A 21,407-nucleotide genomic window follows, 5' to 3' on the forward strand; every position below is an offset into this window, starting at 1 on the left:
ACGGTACCCGGCACTCGTGTTGTGCTTGCTGGCTTCAGTAGCAGCCAGGCAGATGTCTGAGTTTTGTGATTGCAAGAACACTTCAAGGCATCTCTCCTGGGGGGTCTGTACTTAGGAGCACCCTCAGAGCAAGAGATACCACCACTTGTTAAAAAAAAAAAAAAAAACAGCTCTGAAATTAGCCACATGTATGCATCAGATGGAAAAGCTCCAATTTCTGCGTGTCAGGGGAAGACAGGCCCCTGAGCTCGGGAAGGAAGCTGTGCTTGCTGGGTTCCTTACCGCATTTTCACCATTGTGTAGAAGTGAGACTGGTTTTGTGACCACGGCTCAGGATTTTGGGGAGCAATGCAGCCGACTACAACCACCTCAGGCCCTGAGCCACGCTTTTACATCACACCTGACAGCACACAGTGCCAAGAACCATGCCTGCTTCAAGAAGGCCAAGCAACAAGCATCTTCTGTAGTAAAAGTGAAAATACAACTTTGGTTTCGTCTACAAGGTCTTAGTATAAAATAGATTTGTATTTGATAGCTCAGTTTTGCAGGTAGTACTAAAGTGTCCCTACAGTACCTGGAAAAAACTCAACACAGAAAATACTATGCAATGACAAGAGAAAAAAGATTTTACCCTGAATTTATACTGCGTGCTTCTTCGGAGATTCTTCACAGTACAGGCTTGCTCCTCTCCAGTGTACTTTGGGTGAAACACGCTATCCTAGAAAAAACAAAACCAAATTCCCGTAACTGAGGAGTCCGAGGAAGTGCTCTCTGTCTTACAGTCTGTAGCTAGAACACATTACAGCAAAGGGGCTTTATGGTCAAGTGCTTTTTGAAATTATTCTTATTACTTTTAAGCTGCAAGGCCACAATAATTTTCCTTCTAGAAGGATGGCGTGACTGACCCGAATAATAAAATTTTGCTGTAAAATGAGCACAAAAGCAATCGTGACAGTTTACCACGTGTAACAAATGGAAGTGAGAGATGACAGAGCGCAAGCACACCACGCAGCGGTGAGGAGGATGCGGCAGACTGAACTGTGTAAGGACAAGCTGCCCTGTACCTTACGGACCCCTGTGAAGCTCTGTAAAGGTATCGTGGATGACAGTACAGAGTTTTAGCTAAGGATTCACAATTCTGCTGTGGAGCGGAACAAATCGCACAGCTCCATCCTGCCGAGCACCCAGTGCTCCTAAAAGACCCCCCAAAGCAGCAATCCACAGTCTCCTCAGCAATCTCTAATTAATAAATGAAAACTCAATCTTAAGTCATGCAGTATATGGTAACACGGTACTTACATTATCTTCTTCCTGAATTTCCAGGGTGTAGGAAATCACTTCCTCTGGCGTACATCCGTCTACTTTATTCCACTGCAACGCGATCCACGTAACGCCAGCTCGAACAAGCCTTGGTGCAGAAGGGGTCTGAGGAATGTTACCTGCAGTGTAGCATACCACCTCCTGGCTGTACCCACTTCATAGGGACGGGAAAGGAGAGAGAGGAATATTAAAAATCAAAAAAAAACCCCAAACCAAACAAAACCCCCAAACCTCAATGCATTTAGATAAATACTTCCTATTTTAATCTAGGCAATGTTAAAATTGCCCAGGTGGAAAAGATGAGCACCCAGTTATGAAATGCCAGAACTAAGAATAGAAAAAAATGAAGGATTATAAGTGTCCTCACCGTCATTTTTACAGATCTCATCACAGTTATATTGGAAAAAATAATATTTGATTCTCTCAAAAATATTAACTTACTAGTAACTGCGAAGCAGAGCAAAATCTCCTTCAACAAAGAGGAACTAAACCAGAGGAAATAAAGCCCCAAGCATTCAACTTTTAGATGTCGAACCTGAGATGTAGTTTCCTCCTTTTATAAACTCAGAATACAACTTTTATTTAAGCTACACCTCGGAAAGCCAAGTGCTCCAGCAAATCTAGTCCTACTGTTTCAGACATCCCCCTGCAAAGAAAGCAGGGAAAATTTATCCAGTCATGACCACACAAGCACAGCATCCCACAGGAGCTGCCTGGTGCAGGCACAGATATCTTCCAACTCTGGCTCTACTCCTTTCCGACTTTCCCTGCCCAAACTTCCTTGCATTTGAAGCTGTGCATAAAGTTGCTCTTTTGCATAGCTCAGGTTGCAACCAGGGAGAACATCCACGGCAGAGGAGATGTCTGCTCTCATCTCGTCTAAATCCCAGCACAGAATGCCTTGAAACGTAACGGGCGGTTGTGTCGAACAAACGTAGGAAGAGTTCTCTTAAGGCTCCGTGCAGAATATGTTACGTACAATGGAAATTTGAGAACACAAGTTAAAATGGACGGATTTTGGTGAATTTTCAGGAGGACAACATCAGAACTCTCAACTGGAGGTAATGTTCTTGCAATTTTCAAATCTCTGTTTCCAAAGCACAAACGTATTTTGTTCCTTAAAGTCATCGCATGAATTTAATAGAAAAAGGAGATATAGCTGTGTGTGAGTCTTCTTTCTCAAAAACCACATATTTGTTGAACTATTCTTATAGTTAAAAAAATCCACCTTATAACTAACACCTGAATGAGACAAAAATCCTCTTAAATGCTAAGTCCAATAGCATTACAACCAACCAAAACCATCTTATGACACAAAATGTTACATGACGTTATCATGTCATAACTTTTAGTGCTGTCTATAAAAATAAGCCATGTGCTGTTGGTGCTTATCTCACAGATTAACACAAAGCAGCTGACCATAAAAATAGTTCTTAGTTCACCCCTTCCTCAACAGCCGAGGAAAACAGAGAAAGAGAAAAAAAAAAGGGGGGGGAGGGAGGGGGGTTTGAAGCATGCCCCAGGATATTTTAAAAATTTGGAATCTGGCAAAGAAAAGAGATGCCAAAACAGGGAACTTTGCACAAAACTGGCAGTCCCCTCCCTGCCACACGCAGCAGCTCCAGCTGAAGCCTCCCTCTCTCTCCAGATCAAGTATTATTATTTCAACAGGGAGGGAGATAATGTTGCAAGAAGCTGGCAAAAGGGAGTCTGTGCACACATGAACAGTCCCAGTGCATCTCAGAGAGAAAACACAAGAACGTGAACAAAGAAACTTTTAAAAGGTACATATTACTAAGAGGTTTGTGTTTTGGAAGAGAGAACAATACAGGAATCTCCCTCAGCAAAACACATTGTTATATACCACTAGAGTTTCTTTTTCTGTCCTTCTTGTAATAAGGATTAGATCCTGTTTAGCTAAGAAGGACAATAAAGGAGTATACAAGAGCACTGGATGTTTAGCTTCTTCACAGCTAAACTTTTCCTGGCCCACCTTCCTTCCGTGAGCGCAGGAGCACGCAGCCCCTGCAGCACGATGGCTCTTTGGGCACGCTCCGGCCCTCAGCCGTGCAACGTTTTAGCCCAGTGCTCCCTAGCAGCTCCTGGAGGACTGCAGTACGTCTGATTTCTCGCCATCTTCATTTCAGCGCATCTGTTCATGTGCAAAGGAAAGCAGAACCTGAACCCCATCCTTGCAAGGTCCCCGGTTGTGCCTGTCCTCTCTCGGTCCTGGCTCTCTCACCCTTCTCTCCCACCCCATCAGCCAGCCCTGCCAGTCCTGCGGAAGAAGGAAGGGACTGTACTGCTGCAGAGAGACAGAAGGGCTTTGCTTTAAACCAGAAAAATAAATATATCAAGATTCCTTTCAAAATCTGTAACTCAACTTCCTCTTGCTTGTTTTTCTTGGTTCACAGAGGTCCCTAGTGGAAATTCTACATAACAGATGTATTCTTTTTGTATTAGGACTAGACCACAAAACACCATTTAACACCTCAAAAGGAGCCTATCTTCTTAGGCTAACCTCATTGTGCTGAAGGTACACGGCAATTCCCTGGGAGGTGAATGATACCACCAGGGAAGGTGCGACTTGCTCTAAAGCATTAATAATAGAGCAAATGTCAGATATTTAACTCAAAACCGTAAAGAGAAAAAACAAACAAAAATCTCCCCAGAAATTCCTCTTTACATTGTCATTGATAGTTCAACTTTTCAACTACCACTTTTTCTCAAGGAAGAATCCTCGGGTTATACCTTGGGATAACTTACCTAGTACCGATGTCATTCTGAGCTGCTAATCGGAAGGTGTAACCCAAAGCTGGACAAAGCTTAGTCAACTTGCAATGCTTCTGGCTTCCAAAGTAACATTCTCTGAAACCACTGTTCCTTTTTCCCTAGAAAGAGAGCAATCTGTAATCGGATAGCTATGAAACAAAACCACGCGGTGCTTATTTTAAAAAGAGATGTTAAATGATATTAGAATTAGATGCTTTTATACAGGCACTGTGCAAAGAAAGCCATGGAAGCCACTGGCAGCATTGCTACGCTACCTAAAATAATACAGATCAACGCAGTCAGTCTGCTGTCAGATTCCTCCTCTCTTCAGATTCTTATCTTCATGAGATGTATCTACAGCTTCTGTCATCCTACCTGAAGTGCAATTTATCCTACTAATGAGTACCAAACCAAAAATCCTGCAAATTAAGGGTAAAATTAATCTCTGAATCAACCTGGTCACGGGAGCACAGGAAAGCTGTAACCAACATTTCTCACAAGCGCTACCCTCTGCACCTCAAATCCTGCTCTCTATCCCACAAGAGGGCTCTCGCTCCCCGCCGGCCAGCCCATGGCCAACCCCACCGACTGCCGCCCGAGCAGGACAAGCCTGGCTGCAACCCTCTGCTCAGCACCGTGCCCTCGAGGGCAGAATCGATTTCCTCGTCGCAGAGGAATGTTTAACGCACCAGGTTCTGTAGCCATCCCGCTGCTCAGAGTGAGCAGCGTGTGACGAGCAAAGAGGATTTGTTGGAAAGCGTGCAACTTTGGTAAGACACTTGGATGCCAGCGGGGTGTTTTATGGGAGGTTCACATCAGCCTGGAGCAATGACGAGCCCTGACAAAGCCAAGATGGGGCAGCAGCAAGGGAGGGTACCGAGACACCTCTCTGGCTCCCAGGTCCTTCCTCAGGTACATCGAGTACAAAGCAGCACAGGCAAGGACAGGAACATTCAGAAGTTCTCTCCCTCCCCACAATGTTAAAAAAGAAAGGAAAAAAAAAAGTTTTCAATCCAACCCAATTTGGTATGCCCTAGGGTAAAAGCAAAGCCAAGCTTTTTGCAGGCAGACAACAAAGAATAATTGGTCTCACCCTATGCCACATGCAGGAAGCAGTCACTTTGAAATCTTTCAGGACAAAGGGCCCGGACCGTTCAATTCTACACAAATAACATCTACTCAATTTGAAGCGGTTTAAAGGAGGTTTAATTTCAAAACCTGAACACAAAATTAACGGACAATAACATGCAACGCACCCCAAAGCACACCAGAAGAGAAGCCTGCCAAAGCACACCCATGTGCTCAGCCTGGCGCAGGAGACAGAGTTATAGCCATCTCTGCAATGTCTGCTGGTGCCAGAGCTCTGCTATGCCATCTATTATTTCTGGCACCTGTCTACAATTTTTAGTTTTTATTTTATCTTGGTAAAATTACCATCTGTCTATAGACAAGACTACTTATCTCACCTGATCTACGCCAGCTGGACAGAAGACACGATGTTTCTACACCTAAGCAGACTATCAAGAAAATTATTTATACAGGTGTCCCTCACTGCGGCCATCAGCCTCATCTGCTGCCTGTCAATACATCACTTCATCAATTACATCAATACATCACTTCATCATTAAAGATTTCAAAAATGCCCGAGTAGTACATATATTTTTCACTGGCCCATTCTCCAGTCCCTATCACTTTCCACCTCTTTTCACTCGGATTGCAACACAGAAGGAAGAACTCCATAAAATGTTTGCAGTAAATCTCCAAAATGTGTTTATCAAGCTAGAAACGATCGTGCAGACCTCCCGCACAGCACAACAATTTGGAGGCACTGAAGAGACATTTAGCACACTGGCAAACAGCCGTAATTTACTTTTATTTATACAGTGTGATCCTACACTTGTTCTGGAACTTGGTTTTATACACAATCTTCAAGTTCACCCACCTGCTCCAGCTGTAACATTACTGCATGGCTCAAGTAGATTAAGGGGTGGAGTTGGAAGAGAATCATGAATGCTAAAGCAAAAGTCTTTTGCAAATGAAAAAACTTTTTCAGATCTAAAATCTCTAGATATAGAGTTATATAATAAAACTCCTTTTGGACAAAAATACTAGGTCACCATACTTCCCAGCTCAGTAATATCATCTTTAAAATCCAGATTATACAAAACCTAATTAGTAATCCTATGCTTTAGTAAAATATCCATTCATCAGTGCAGGACTACTAGGAACAGATTTTTCTTTCTTCCCTTTGCAAACTCTATTTTATAGGTTCAGATGCATTAAATTAACTCTTTAATGAGTTCACTACTTGCAAACCATTTGAAAACATTTAACCTTTTTTTGTTTTCTGCATAAGAATGTATTTTTTTTTATCATTTTCCTATGTTTTTTCTGCAAGAGAACAAAGTGACCAAATGCTGAGCACGTGACTGACAAATAGCTGAACAGCGACGGCTGGCTAAAAAGGCAAGTCATGGAAAATCTCACCTGCAGCACAATGCCTGAACTGAGAGCAACGGACCAAGAAACTCCAACTTGTCAAACTAGTGGGTTAAAACTTTACAAAGATAGCCAAATATTTATTTTATCATCAGCTTTATAGCAGTACAAATTCTGATATTGTATATATTTTTCTTCTAGAACTGGTATTGTATATTCCCCAGACTCGCTCGGAGACCGACTGGTATTCAAATTACTCAGACTGGCTGGTATTTCGGACGCTATTGGCACTAATTGGAGAGGCTGGCCGATATTTCTAATTATCCTGGCATTAATAGCCTGGAAATAGTCTCTCCGCTCCTTCTCTCCCAAGATTTATGAAAGCACTAATGCTGGCATAATTATAGACGGGAACAACTGGCAGGCTGGTACTGGCTGCAACCCAAGAGTCTTACAGCTTTCCCAGAATCCTGCTCCTATTCTTTGTACGCTCGGCATCCAAGTTTTAATCCCTTAAATAATGTTTCGTAAGTTGCTTAAAATATACTGTATCATTTCCGCCAATGCTTCTAATCCACAGATTTCGGAGGGAGAGCAGACACTGTCTGGCTTCTTCACTAGCCCTGCTTTCTCCAGGGCTTCCCTTTTCTTCACGAGGACGACCCAGGCTGTGACGATTGTCAGGGCCTGTCTGAGGAAACAGGAACAATTCGGCTCAACAAATCCATTAGAACTTGCACAATACTCTAACAGAGCATTTTAATGCAATTTTTAAGAGTTTTGCTTGCTATTTCAGCTATATTTCAAGCTACACACTCCCTTAAAACAGAGAGCTTAAGTTTCTCTTGAAGGTAGCGTTTATTGAGACAAGCATTACGAGACTTTAAACGGGGTTTGTTGAGCGCATTCCCTGCGGCAGGCGGAGTAAGTAAGCACGGGAGAAGGAACGGGCCGCTGCAGGTGTGGAACTGGAGCACAGCCCTTCGCAAGACCTCACGGCAACGGACCGGAGAGAAGCTGCCAGCGTCAGATCTGCAACCAGGACGCAGCATGAACTTCTGTGTTTGGTTCATATTGGCGATAAAAAGCACCAGACTGATACTCAGTCTGACACAGAGCTGCGGAGCAAGCTCTCACCAATTACTATAACTCACTCTAGTATCTCTGCAAAGCATTTACTGTGCAGGCTCCTATACAAGTGACTGAATTTTCTATAGATACAAACATTCGGCAGACAGAACAGGATCTATGAAACATCCCTAAAATACACACAAAACCCGATTTTATCCAAGACTCTCCTCTTGCCTGTCTCCTAGGAGTGGCACAGGCACAGAACAGACCGAGAGCGCAGGAAGGTGAACATGCACAAGTCCATGTATCTGAATTCAGTGGCCCATCACTGAGATGCATGGCGCAGATAAATAAGCCAGTATAAATAAGCACACCTCTGCTAGCCTAGAGAAGTTTAAAACTTTGTGACGGAACAAAATTATCTCCATTTATCTATATATATGCTTAATTATTAACTCTCCATCACCAAATCATTAAATAGTGTGGTATTGTATCTGTCTCTCGAGCAAATTAGAATGAGATGCTTACTGGATGAGAATTCAAGGTGCTTTTGAGTTACGTACAAAACAGCGACACGCTCTGCACGAGAGGAACGTCCTTGTCTCTGGCTCAGAACAGCCCTCTGCTTTCCCATCGAGAATGAATAGGATACTTGCGCTATCGTTATGCACAAGAAAAACATTTATTTACTACCACTTAATCACAGAACGATCAATTCACATCTAATTAGTAACAAAGGCCTGATTCTTACAGCAGTGCCAGCGGCATTTTTCAATGCAGTTACAGTTTACCGATTTTGATGAATGCTGGCATCAGGAGAAAGCATCACCTCCTTTACAGCGCTGTTTTCTGTTCAGTATGTTTTTAATGCTATTTTTTCCCATTAGCCTTTTGCTTACCCTGAATAATCAATCCTGGCACAAAGTCATCAACTGACTAGTTCAGGTTTGTAAGTTCAAAGTGTTCAGGTTTCTAAAGTTCATGGAAGAAGAGTCAGAAGGTGGACTTCTTAATTACAGCTTTTAACTGATTTTGCTGCCAGACTACTATTGCCAATCCCGGCACCTGAGATGCAGGCATGTCCAGATCCTACCGCGTCCCAAAATACCCAAGGGGATGATCCTAACTCCTTTGAAGTCAATGGAAACTTTGCTAGCGTACATCCAGTTTATCTGAGTGACAATTCACTGAGCGGATCTCTTACTCTGCTGTTAAAGAATGAAGATCGTTCTCCACAGTTCTTCATGCATTTTAAGCTAAACCAGTTTATTAGAAAGGCATTACAACTATAATTCAAAGACCTATTTCAGTACTGAGAAATAAAGTATTTGTGTTTTCTAAATAACATGTAACGCCAGTCACATTACAAAGAATTCAATCCAAATTGGGAGGGGAAAAGGTGGAATAACAGGAATAGCTTTATCTATTGACTATTTTCCAGAGTCTGCAGGTCAGGAAAAACGCCACAACTCGGAACTGAAGAAGTTGGGTAGGACTGGCACATATTAAGCAGCATAACCTTCTCTTCATCAAAGTAGGTCAGAATACAACACACCTAATTCCAGTGAAGAAACAAACGCAACTCATTTGTGTTTCACCTAAAGCTCATCTAATGAGAGAAAATTTCTGAACTATAGATGAGAAAAGACAGCTAAACCAGAGAATGGGAACAGTACTGCGTCTGTTCTCAGCAAGATACAGTAAAATAAAAAACCAACCTGCCCCAAACCCCTTTCTCCAGTCCCTGGAGCGATGCTCCAGAGGAGCGGGGACCTGTGGAAGGTAGGTGGGGTGGCACGGGGCTTGGCAAGAAGTGCTGCACCCAGGTCCCAGGCAGAGCACCCAGCTGGCACTGCAGCACCTCAGCCCTGCGGGACTCCCCAGCTGCACCCAGGGAGAGATGAGATGCTGCCCTCTTGCTACGGCTTACCACCTCACCTGATCCTAGGGCTGTAAACGTACCACTTCTGCTGTCGTTTTACAGCAACAGTTTATTTTTTGCATATACAAGTGATGCCACCTACGCTCCTGGCTGCATTTTAGATGCTATAAACTATGCCTCTGCACTGTCAAACCAGGAGGGACTAGCTGCCATACTGCCGAGCACCTGCCACGCTCCAAGGTCGGAATCGCCCCAGAAAGATACAACCCGTGACCCATGGCAGGGAGCAAAGGGGCTGCTGGAGCCTCTCCCTTGGCAGGAGCGGGTAGCACGGCTCGAGCTGGGGAAACAGCCCAGCCTGCCCGGGATGCAGCCGGACACGCTTGCCTCACCACCTCCACCACCGCCCATGTCTCCTGTGCCCGATGCCAGTTTTGGCTCTACAGTCTGAGGCTGCAGCCTTTGCGCGACAGCTTTGCAGGACCTGCACGGCGCTTCTGTGCTGCGAGGGCTTTCCGTGGCTCACTCGCACGCTATCCTTCCCCAGGAAGGGACTCAGCTTCTCAAGGCAGACTGCCATTTTAGGGTGTTTTTCTAACTTGATCATCGGATAGATTTCTTGTTCTCCACTCATGCAAAGCCCCCTCTGCTCTGCAGCCACAATTTAATTTCCTTCTGATCGCTGATTTTCCCGTGTTTATATTTTATTCTGTGCCCTGTAGCTAATGAATGTTGCTCTAGCTGAGATCTGGCAGAGCGTTCACTGTTGCCTGGCAAGCGTTCTCCTCTTCCCTGATGTATTTATTTCTTGATTTCACCAGGACACAGCGTGGCATTGTAACAAAGTTGGTGCTTTCGCTCACGTTGAGTTTACACAACCAAGTGTGAGGGTACAGGGCACTGCAAGAGAATTCTCTTTTGTCCTTGGGTGCCGTAACTCCAGTAGCTAACAGCACCCTATGTTGGAGGCACAACTTGCAATGGCATGTGAAAAAGGGAGTGGAACAGCTTGCCCAGCTCGCCATCGCAGGTACATGATGCTCCTGCAGATGCAGGCACACCCAGCCCATATCGTTAGACTTTTTCCTTAATAAGCCTTAACAGCTAGTTTTAATTCAGCAACTCAAAATTGCATTTCTGTCTCATAGTGGAAGAAAATAAATTTCAGCAAAGCTACACCTGTGGCATTAACTATCTCACAACCGGACAACTCCATTTCAGTCAGGAGTCACGTCAAACCACTAGAGATGTCCCAGATTCATTTGTGCAGGGCCATTATTCTTTCATCTTTGCTGGCTAGCTATCTACCGGGATCTCAGATTTCAGGATCTTTACTGCGAAAACAAGGTAATTAAAATAGACAGACTAAGGGAATCGGGATTCCTTCATTTTCCACCATTGGTACATGAGCTAGACTGAACCAAACTACTTTTGCCCTGTGAAAAACAGACTTCGTAATTCTTTCTGAAGACAAAACTCCAGGTATATATTCAGTATTAAAGGGTTTAAAGGACAAGAGCATTTTAGAATTGCCTTACATACATCCCAAATTATGACTGGGCTCCATGTGGACAAAATTAACATCAAAAGTATTAATGCACTGTATTATTGGTCTGTTGCTGGTCTTTCTTCTGATAAGACCTCCTGTTGCTTCCCTTCCCTTTGCAGGCTGGAATCATTCACGTTTCCACTGCTTCACTGCTCGGTGCTGTTATGTTCCCATGGCTCCAAGTTACTGGGAGCCTTGCAAGAGATCACAACGGCACAGTCAAGGTGTCACAGAAGGTGTAGTGGGATCATCCTGGCCCATCCTTTTGGGGAAATGTCTTTTTAATCTCCTTGCCCAGACCTCACACTTCAGCGAATCTTTCCCCTTCCATTATGTGGAGAGGGACAGCAAGCCATTCTGAAATCATTGTTTCATTTTAGTTCAGTGGGTTTCTCATCACGTAGACCCCGCCTGCTGTGATACTGCATACAATAAATGTTTGCACAGTGAGCGGTTCCCCACGTCCAACATGGAGCAGAATGATCTGGGAAGACGTTACTAGTGAAATGATGGAAAACAACTCATAACAGAATATTCCCTTTAGAATATTATTTTTAGACTACTAAAAACCTCAAGAGACGTTTCTCAGACTGTACAACTAAACACCCCTTCACACTCTTCATGTCCTGACTCACCATCTTTTTTTTCTTTACATGTTGCCCAGCCTTCTTCTGTCACCCAATACATATTTTTGCCTTCAAAGATGATATTCACTGACTCACACTTTCTGTAGAAATATGGCTTGCACGATGGAAAGAAGGCATAAAGGAACTGGGGGATGGAGGGAGGAGTCACAGCCAGAACCCCCTTCCAGCAAATACTCCACATCTCTTGCTTTTGGCACTCTCCCCGGCTGCACGCTGCTCACTAACGATGTAAGATATTTGGGACAGAGAACTTATTTCCTTTTGTGTCTAGAAGGGGACTAATTGCCACTACGTAAAGGACACTCATTTTGACCCTGTAGAAAGGGCTGCAAGATGATGTCTTTTCTCCTTAGAGGCAGGAACAGCATTTATTCTGCACTCAGCATCCAGAAGAAAGAGATCACGAACAGACCTCTAAGATACATCGCAAGTAATTAAATAAAAAGTAATACTAATTAACAAATAAAGTACATCAAAGGAGCGATAAAAAGTTAAAGAGTTCAGAAGCAGAACATTGTCTCTGAATAAAACACACTGAACGAAAAGTTTTCCACCCACTGCCCCTTTCACCTTTCCAACTCTTTGCCTAATGCCATCAGGATTTCATTTGCCTACTTCTACTCTCCCCTGTATTTAATTATTTTTCTTTCCTCAGCAAATCCTTGTAAAGTCTGAGTGCCATTTATCTATGTATTTATTTCAACTAGTTACTACTTACCTCATCCCACTCCAGAAGGTAGCTGGTGATTTTTGAACCATTATCAATAGGTGCCTATGAACAAAAAAAAAAAAAAAAAACAACAAACCACCACACGAATAAAAACAAACAAACAAAAAGATCAACAAAAGGTGATTTGGGGAATAAGAGAAAACTATTTCCTCCCCAGGCAAGTTTAAAGTGAAACCAAAGCCTGGGGTTTGCACAGAGCTTGGCAACCTCTTGACGAATAGCGAGAAGAAGCTGGACATAATGAAACACATACATTTTCAAAGTCAAATCAGTGCACGGGGAGGGATTTGTCAAAGTACAGCAAGTTCAAGTCCCTTACTGAAAAAATTACTGTCTCAGCTTGCAATTATTTTCAATGGTTACGCTCACTGTCAGTAAACTGTATTTTTTCACGGCTTGCTTGCCCCATCCAAGCATTACCTACCTTCCATTGTAAGGTCAAGGAGCTTTTGGTCCTGTGTGAGGGTTTGGGTGGGAAGGGACACTCTGGTGCTGAGCTGTGAGTGGTGAAGCTTACTGGCTCTGAGCAGGATCCCTTTACCGAGTTGTACATTGCATATACCCTGGAAACAACATTCACACGGGTTATAAATTTGCTGACAGTTACAAGTTGAGACAGCGCTGCTTCAGCCACAATATTTGACTACCAAAGCATCCATGACACCGTCCACTAAAGACAGATTTTTCACAGACCAGTGGCTATCGTTACTCTACTTCACTCGACACAAGTATGCAAAAAAGTTCACAGCCGAAGAGGAATGTTATAGTGTTTTGTGCAAATATTCCTACAGACCACTGAGTTATCATCATCATCTTTTCTTTCCGCTCCTATTTCCTTGCCTATTGCCAGACTTTCCCACACTGTGCTAAAATCCTCTTCACAATACAACAGAAAGTATGAACTCAGGAGAAGAAAGTATAAATTTTAATGCCTAGTTTACACTCGGTTCAGGTGTGCCATGTTGAGTGGTGGTAACCACTGGTCTCGTTCCACGAGTACAAACTCAGGGGTCAACACTTAGTGGACCTCCGTGAATTAGAACTAACACAGCTCAGGAACATTGCTCTGATAAGCTAAAAATCTTCAAAGCAAATTTGATTTCAGGCAAATCCTCTATATATCAGCACAGAGGGGGATATACAGTACCAAATAATGTGGGAAAACGAATATAATATAATTGAGCACTTCCTCATGAGGTGCTTTTCTCTAAAAAATTAATGATGTTATTTTTTCCCTTCACATTTTCCACCCAGCAAAAGAAAAGTGCAAATTGGAAGTCTTCTACTCGAAAAAAATGTTCAAGCCATGACCAGACGATGACCTCTGAGCTGGCTGTAGCTATTGTGTACTTGAATGTAGAGTTTAAGAAAGGGCAATTTCTAAATTTGTTTTCAGTAGATAAGAGTAATTTATGTACAATGGCCACCTACGTAGAATTAAACCTTTTGGGGGAGGTTCACAAGAACTGCTATAGCACTGCTTTACCCATCAGCTGTTAGCAGTCAGGAGTGAAAACAAATGCAATTAATTAATTGAGTCTGCATCTGGCAAGGGGTACCTATGCATAGCTAAGCATCACACACCAATGCAGAATACAACCACGCAAAAATGAGCTTAACGAGCATCTTCGGCAAGCCACGGAAACACTGCGCAGTGTCATCTCTGAAGGTTCCCAAGTAATACTACTTGAAGAAAGGCAGGTGGTGGATTCAGAGCGAAACAGGTTGTCCTGGGTGCCCGGGGCAGGAGCAAGCAGAAGCACTTGTCTGTGCAGAGATGAAGCCCTGAGAGATGCTGCCAAGGTTAGGGAGACCCAAGGCGATCTGCCGAGTAACCATTGGCCCCATAAATTTCTTTACGTAACAGATTTATTTCTTCACAGTCATTAATAAATAACGCGGTTTCAGTGAAGAAAAAAAATTGTCACGGAAAGCAAACAGCCGGCCTTTTCAGTGTCAGTTCCCTCCACTACAAATGCAGGCTGCTGCTTTTTAAGTCTGACTTTTATATTTGGCAGTCACTTCTTTCTAAACAAAAGCTATCACTAACTGTTCACAACCAATTTATAATTTGGCAAACCTGCAGAAAGGCAGAGGGAGCTGTAGGTAGGGAGAAAGAAGTCAGCCAGGACACAGGGCAATTGCCCCCAACGCCCCTAAAAATGGCACAGGATCTCAACGCCACGCTGCACTTGGCGACCGCTCTGCTGCTTGAAGCTGGCTTTAAAAGTGATGCTCAGTTGCTTATGGCAGGAAGCTCAGCAGTGTTTTACAACCTTCTCCTCCTCGCTACCATCCATTTGCTGCTAGGGCTGGCACTTCTGCCCAACCTGGGAGTCCGGGTCTCTTATTTACCAGAAGTTATTTCCGGTCTTGTGCTTCTATTTAAAAAGTTCATTTAAGGGCTCCACTAGAAAATATCCTTAAAAAAAAAGAAGCTATAATATCAGAGCAAGCCAGACACATTTTGGTGTTAGGTCTTTTTTAGAGCTCAGAAGCAAAGTGTTTGTTCTTCAAAGTTTTACAAACAGTAGCAGCCTTGATGTGAAAAGGCACGCCAAACCAAGCCCTTGTCTGGAAAAACAGAAGGAAACAACAGACAGGAGTGAAAGGATTTTTTTTAAAAGGATATTGAGCAGAAGCGAACAGGATGTGAATTTGAAGCCTTGGTTCATAAGCGAAGTCTTTAAAAAAAATGCAGTATGAGCAGGTAACAACACAGATGGTGTTTAAAGTATCAGGGAGCAAAACTGAGAATGTGTTAATAGTTAATAAATGTGTAAAACACATTTTTAGAATCAAAGAGAAATATGCTCTGAAAATATCAAGACAAGCCAGTGTGAATCTTTTTTTTTTTTTTTTTTTTTTTTTTTTAAGAAATGCTGAAACAACTATGGTCCAATGGATCCATAATCAGTAGATTTGTTCCACAAAGCAAGGAGTATCTGTGAAGCAACTGTGCTGGAGTACTTTCAGTGCTAGCACAGCTATGTTACAGCAACTGAAGAAAAGCCAGTTGCTTGAGTCAAAGTCTGAAGAAGCTTGACTTATCTCACTTTCATACACAAGCACTTCCAGACCTGTTACACATACAGACAGAAATATGGATACATAGATGTCTTTTTTCCTCCTACTATAGCAACATGACTGAAAATGTATTGTTCCAAAAGCACTCTCGTTGACTTAAAGCCTGAGATAAAAACTATCAGAAAATATTTAAAAGCCACTGAAAAAACACCTGCAGAGGTGACCATGAAATTCTTGAGCTACGCTGTATAGTTAGATAAGAAAAACTTTCACATTTATTCTCGTATAATTGCGGAGTTTATATTTAAGTGACATTCATAGTTGCGCTAACTCACCTGACGTGATAATCTGTTGCTGGCCTAAGGTCTTTCAGGTTATATTCTAATTCTTCTCCACTGCAGGGGAAAAAAAAACCCAAACCCAACAAATCAATAAATTATGAAGAGCAGTATCACACTTAGCACAGCTAGTGATTTTCCAGTGACTAGCGATTCTCTCATATTATGATTTGAAAGAAGAAAAAAACATCCCACCACAGAAAAACAGTAGTAAACAACATACCGACAATTTGTCAACGCACTTCATGTTTCTTGAAAACTTTATAAAGCTCAGCATAGATAACAGAAAAGTAGTTAACATCCCAATTTATACAGTAAACTGGCTATACGGGTTTATTTCAATGCTATCCTTAGATTTTATTGATAGTTGCATAAAGCTCATTGTGTTTTTCAATCCTCCCCGAGCTGAAAGAAGCAGAATCAATACGATACTTTCTGCACATGCATTATTTTAAAATACTTTTTATAAAGTGAGAGTCACTGAACTTCAGATGAAAAAGTGGATTTTCTTGCAAAGCTGTTTCACTTATCTGCTTTCTCTTCCAGAGCCGCACTCTCCGTGAGGACCACAGCAAGATGACGTTTAATTAATACCCTGACAGCTGGACCCAGATCTCTTTCAATACCAAGAAAAGTAAAAGCACAGTGTTTCGGACATTTTAGGAAAAAACCCAGCATATCATCCATTAATTTCATACGTAGCCAGCACAGTTAGGGCTATTCTTTCTCCTTTCGGTTTGTTTGCTGGTAACTGAACACTCGGCTCAGTCACGTGTTGCCAATTCTGTGAAGATTAAGGTACGGGTCAGTGCTTAATAAGTACTAGCCAGCTCATGTAAGTGCTTGGCTTATTCACGATTTTATTAAAATATAGGAAACAAGAACATTCTCAATTTAGCCTAAAGAAATATTTCATTGATAGTTGGACAAATACAGGGAGATATCTCAAAATCAAGAGAACAAAATCAACGAGAAGGCACATGCCTGCTGGGCTGCCAGAAATCCACAAAAAACCCTTCTTTTTTTCAATGCTCTGCAAATTCAGGTTTTTTCCCCTCTGAAATGAGTGCACCTCTTTGCAAAGACAATGTATTCAACATATTGCAGACTTTCTTTTGCCTATAGTAATAACGATTACTGCTGCTCGTGACGGAGCGTACCACCTTAAGCTAATGGCTGTACTCTGGCCAGCAGCAGAAGACAGATTACTACGAGCAGCTTTAAAACAGATGCACAACATTTCATAACCCGGAGAAAATGTGCAAGCCATCACACCAGCAAGCACAAGAAGTACTAGAAAGTGTCCTTCCCATTTTAAGAGCTCAGCAGCACACATTAACCTATAGAGATGCTCACACTGGCTCACAAATAGCTAGTGTAAATACCAGAAAAAAGATCAGGCAGTATTTCCCTGGTTAATTATGCTCTTTTTAAATTACCCAAGACAGTTCACATAGACCTGCCTTTAGCATGCCAGGAGGAATACTCTAATTCACTGGACATTTTAAGAAAGGAGATAGCTTGGTCTCAAGAGGTAATTCCATAAACGCTGTACCACCTGGACTCTATTTAATGAGATTTGGGAAGGATTAGCTATTTCACAACAGCCAAGGTCAGATCTCAAAATTTTCTATCCTAGATGTCATTAGCAGTGAAAAAGAAAGGCATAACACCATATGTACTTGATCACAGAATGAGCTCAGAGGATCACTGGAAGGACAGACAGATAAATCCCCCAGAATTTTTACTGAAGACTGCTGAGAGCCAAGTATCCGGGCTTTTCTGGAGAGCCTGTGCAGCCTACTGATTGGTGTGCTCCTTCCTCTGCTCATCTAAGAAGCTACAAAGCAGTAAAGCCCTCAAACTTTTGCTCATTATCTCAAAAAGCAAGCTTTACTGTTCTTAATTCTGCAAGTCCACACAAATTTAGCCCATTAGGAAGGCAGCTATCCTGCCTGCCCGGTGTACACCAAAGCTTTTGACACTTAGCATGACAGAAAAAGTAACCTTTTCATTGGCAATGGGAGAGACAGCATCGTACGCAAGATCTGCCACGTGCCGGGGGAGGCAATTAGGGACCTTCTGACATGCACTCAGCCAGCTCGCCGCAAGCTGCTCCGGCACAGGGGGGGCTGACGGGACAGCGAGGGAGCAATTACCGGGTGTTGCAAATGTGCCTTTATTCTGTGACTAATAGGCATGCCAAAACACACCCTGAAAAGCTAAAAGAATTTATTCCTAACAAAAACATAAACTGAGAGCAACACAAGTGTAAAAATGACATGGTTACCTGTAAATTATCTTGTATTTTCCATCCCTCCCTTTATCTGATAAGGCAACCTCGTAGGTACAGGTGTAAGGCAAACCGTTGTTGTGTTTATCTGCATTTAGAAGGCCGGTGGGAGGTGACCAGGAAAGTAAAACTGTTCTTGCTTGAATATTTGTAACCTACAAAAAAAACCCATCAGTTACTCTGAATTCCAAGAAAACCGCTATCCTCTTAAGTATTTGCTTTTTGCTTGCATCTTCACAATCAACTTCTCATAAAAAGGAAATTTCAGAACTAAAGGTGAAAAGTAAAGGGTCTGAAACAGTCATCAATAACACAAACAAAAAATACAGATTCATGGTATAAACTAATCTCTAACAGATGAGAACCACAGAGAGATGTCCCCCCGCAGCAAGCTGGCTGAGCATCCAGCAAAGGACGCCCTGCACCGTTCTGGAGGTACCTGCTGCCGAGGCCATTACCAGAAGGCAAGTAGAACTAAGCGAAACAAAGACTCTATGCTATGGATTGTTTTCTCTGCAATTATTTTTCTAAAGCTTTTGTTAGGGAGATTCTCTACTAAAACCCTGATGGCTTTTTCAGTCATCCTGTTCCTTCTTGTAATTTGAAACAGCAATAATTCAACTGCAAATCAGTGAAAAAAAACCCCAATTCAATCTGCAAGGTTACGCTGACTCAAAAGTGTAAGGGAGAATCATAATAGAAGTCCAACCTGTCAATTAAAAATTAGACCACAAATCAATCACTTTGTGCCCTGAGAGAAAGACTGCATGTATGATCTACAGTCACCCCTGGGCCAGCTCTATAGCAACACCTCAACGGCAGATGGCTGAGGATTTTCTTTTAATCCAACACGGAAAAAAAAAAAAAAAAAATACTTCAAACCCCTGCACCAAAACAACTTTATCACCCCACCAGTGCAGCTGTATTCTTCTGGAACCGCAGGTCCACATAACTCGGGACTGACGGAGCTTACAGAACTGGCATCGCCTTTCTCACCGGGAGAGCCGGCTGGCACAGGGCCGGAGGCATCGCTCATCAGCTGCACGTACTGATCAGCACTTCCCAGAGAACAGCCCTCTGTTATCAAGCCAAGAAAGAAGAAGAAAAAAAAAATCCCCCCACATGCTGTCTCAAAAGAAAAAGAAATAAAAAACAATGGTTGCATTGGCTATCTTGGAAAGACAGCACAAGATTTTTGCGCATGCCTTCTGAGAAAAGCCCAGGGAAGCCTCAAAGCCTCAAGCTCCCTGCCACAAACTCTCCACTTTTCGTAATGAAAACGACTACATTCTTAACTATAGTGAAAATGCAAAGAATTTTTTTTTTTACCTAGTCTCCATGAGGAGAAATCAAAGCAGAAGGTTTTATATTCTTTATTCATTTCTCCTTTGCATCAAATTTCACTGGTTCTATCATTTTAACAGATTTTTCCGACACTCAGACCAAAGCGTTGTTATTTCAGAAGGTGTAAGATGAATGATGCAGGTACTTAGTTAAATATTTCCTATTCTTTTCTTGATACAACTGAAACACCTTACCCATAAATAATTCGGTAATGAAATATTAGCAATCAACTTGTAAACTGCTTGTTTACAAATCCAGCTTCTGGATATCTTTCTATAATGGAGAATATTTAACTTCTCACATGAAAACACGTTGCTTCCAGCTGAAAAGCACCGTGACTGTTGTGTGTGTTACCCATATATCAAGGAGATTATTTCTGAGCAAGTCGTAAATCTGTTTTTAACAGACTGACAAGTATGTGACACCGCGAAACGTCTCATCTTATCTTAAACACCTCTGAAAAGTTAAAGATTTTTAATTTATAGCAGCACGCTTAAATGTTGCCAAAAAGAAAACCTCTGTTCAACCTGAAGTGAAAAACAAGTTCTAAGGCAAAAAGTTTTAAGTAGTATCGAGCTTTTTTTGTAAAAAATACAAACACGCAAATTCTTGTATTAATTTCCATGGTATTTCTTGCTCTAGTCACATTTTTCTGATGTTATGAAATCAATGTTTGCTTCAAAAACTTGGACCAGTGAACACTGACACTGGATTAGATAGCTTCTAAGAATCTTGAATGATTCAAATAAGACAGATAAGTTAAATTTTTTAGATCTATATATATACACACATGTATGTGAACGAAATTGTGACAAAGATATTTAGAGCTAGAAGCATGTAATTTAAATAATATTTTCATCAGAAAACTGGACAGGAAGATCCAAATAGACTACTTTTTTAACATACATTACTACTATGCCAGCTCAGCCCATCAACGGGCAGTTTCTTTTATTATGGAAATATGCTTGCATAATTGTTTTTCATAAATTCAGACAGACTTGGAGCTGGAGGCATGATATCCTGCCAATGTTCTAGTGAAATGTTTTTCTCTATGACTACTCACAAGGACACACGTATATATTCTGCGTACGGCAAAAACTCTGGCCTTTCATGAACTTGAGCAATCTGTAAAAAGTTAGGGGTTTTTTATCATTTCTTAAAATAAGAGAAAGTCTCTTATGGACTAACCACTAGAAACTGTTGGACTATTATTCTGAAGTCAGTGTGCAGACATTTCCACGCAGAGGATAAAAATCCAAACCCAGTTGCTAAGCTGCTCCAGCTACACCATCCGAGCGGCTGCTGGCCTGCCTTGGTGGTGGTATGTACGCAGTAACTACTGGTGGAAGCTTAAACACCAGAAATCATTAAATACAATTCTTAGCCGCACTGAGTACACACAGCAAGTGTAGTAAAGCAAGCGAGGGGTCACTGCCTGTATGATAAAGTCAGCAAAGGCAAATCTATACACTCCCTGGGTATAGGAAGCAGAGCAGTACCGTGCACGTCAGCGCAAGCACTGGGAACGGATTTATTTGTGCGGCTCGAGATAAACCTATCTGCTGCTCACCCACTAACAGGCTCGATATCACATCACGTTTAGCAGCCAAAGGCATATCTCTTCGATATCTGATTTCATGGCCAAAGCCACCACTTAACTTCACCAAGGAACTCCTACCTGGAGCAGGAAGTACTAGCTTTGCTGTGAAAAAGGGTAAGTTAAATAAATGGGGTTATGATACGCTGAGAATAACAAGCAGGCACTTGCAAACCAGCTCAGTAGCTTTAACTCCAACTTTTCTCACTTACACCTGGGAAAACAAGCACCTTTCAAAAGATACCGAACAGATCTGGACCAGCCCTTTCCATGCTGCCGGGAACAGCCCGGCTAATAACATGACGATGGTGGGCTGAATGTCACTGCTGAACTTGCGAGCACGAATCCTTAGCCGCAAGAAAAAAAAAAAAACAAACAGTGTATTGTTCATTAATGGT

The 21,407-nt window shown here is 42.2% G+C and overlaps 1 protein-coding gene across 4 annotated transcripts in view; it reads right to left on the reverse strand.

The window, feature by feature from the left end:
* FNDC3B (fibronectin type III domain containing 3B) overlaps positions 1-21,407 on the reverse strand; it is a 206,249-nt gene that overhangs the window by 46,607 nt on the left and 138,235 nt on the right. For 3 of the 4 annotated variants that reach the window (XM_054834918.1, XM_054834916.1, XM_054834917.1), the window contains exons 8-14: positions 18,066-18,223; positions 15,773-15,832; positions 12,835-12,973; positions 12,399-12,452; positions 4,087-4,211; positions 1,300-1,474; positions 632-718 (exon numbers count right to left, since the gene is read on the reverse strand). In XM_054834918.1, coding sequence (XP_054690893.1) covers positions 632-718; positions 1,300-1,474; positions 4,087-4,211; positions 12,399-12,452; positions 12,835-12,973; positions 15,773-15,832; positions 18,066-18,223 — 798 coding nt within the window. The remainder of the gene's footprint in view (positions 1-631; positions 719-1,299; positions 1,475-4,086; positions 4,212-12,398; positions 12,453-12,834; positions 12,974-15,772; positions 15,833-18,065; positions 18,224-21,407) is intronic. The other variant, XM_054834919.1, reaches the window with a different exon arrangement.

Source organism: Grus americana, chromosome 9 (genome assembly GCF_028858705.1).
Source record: "Grus americana isolate bGruAme1 chromosome 9, bGruAme1.mat, whole genome shotgun sequence".
NCBI lineage: Eukaryota > Metazoa > Chordata > Aves > Gruiformes > Gruidae > Grus > Grus americana.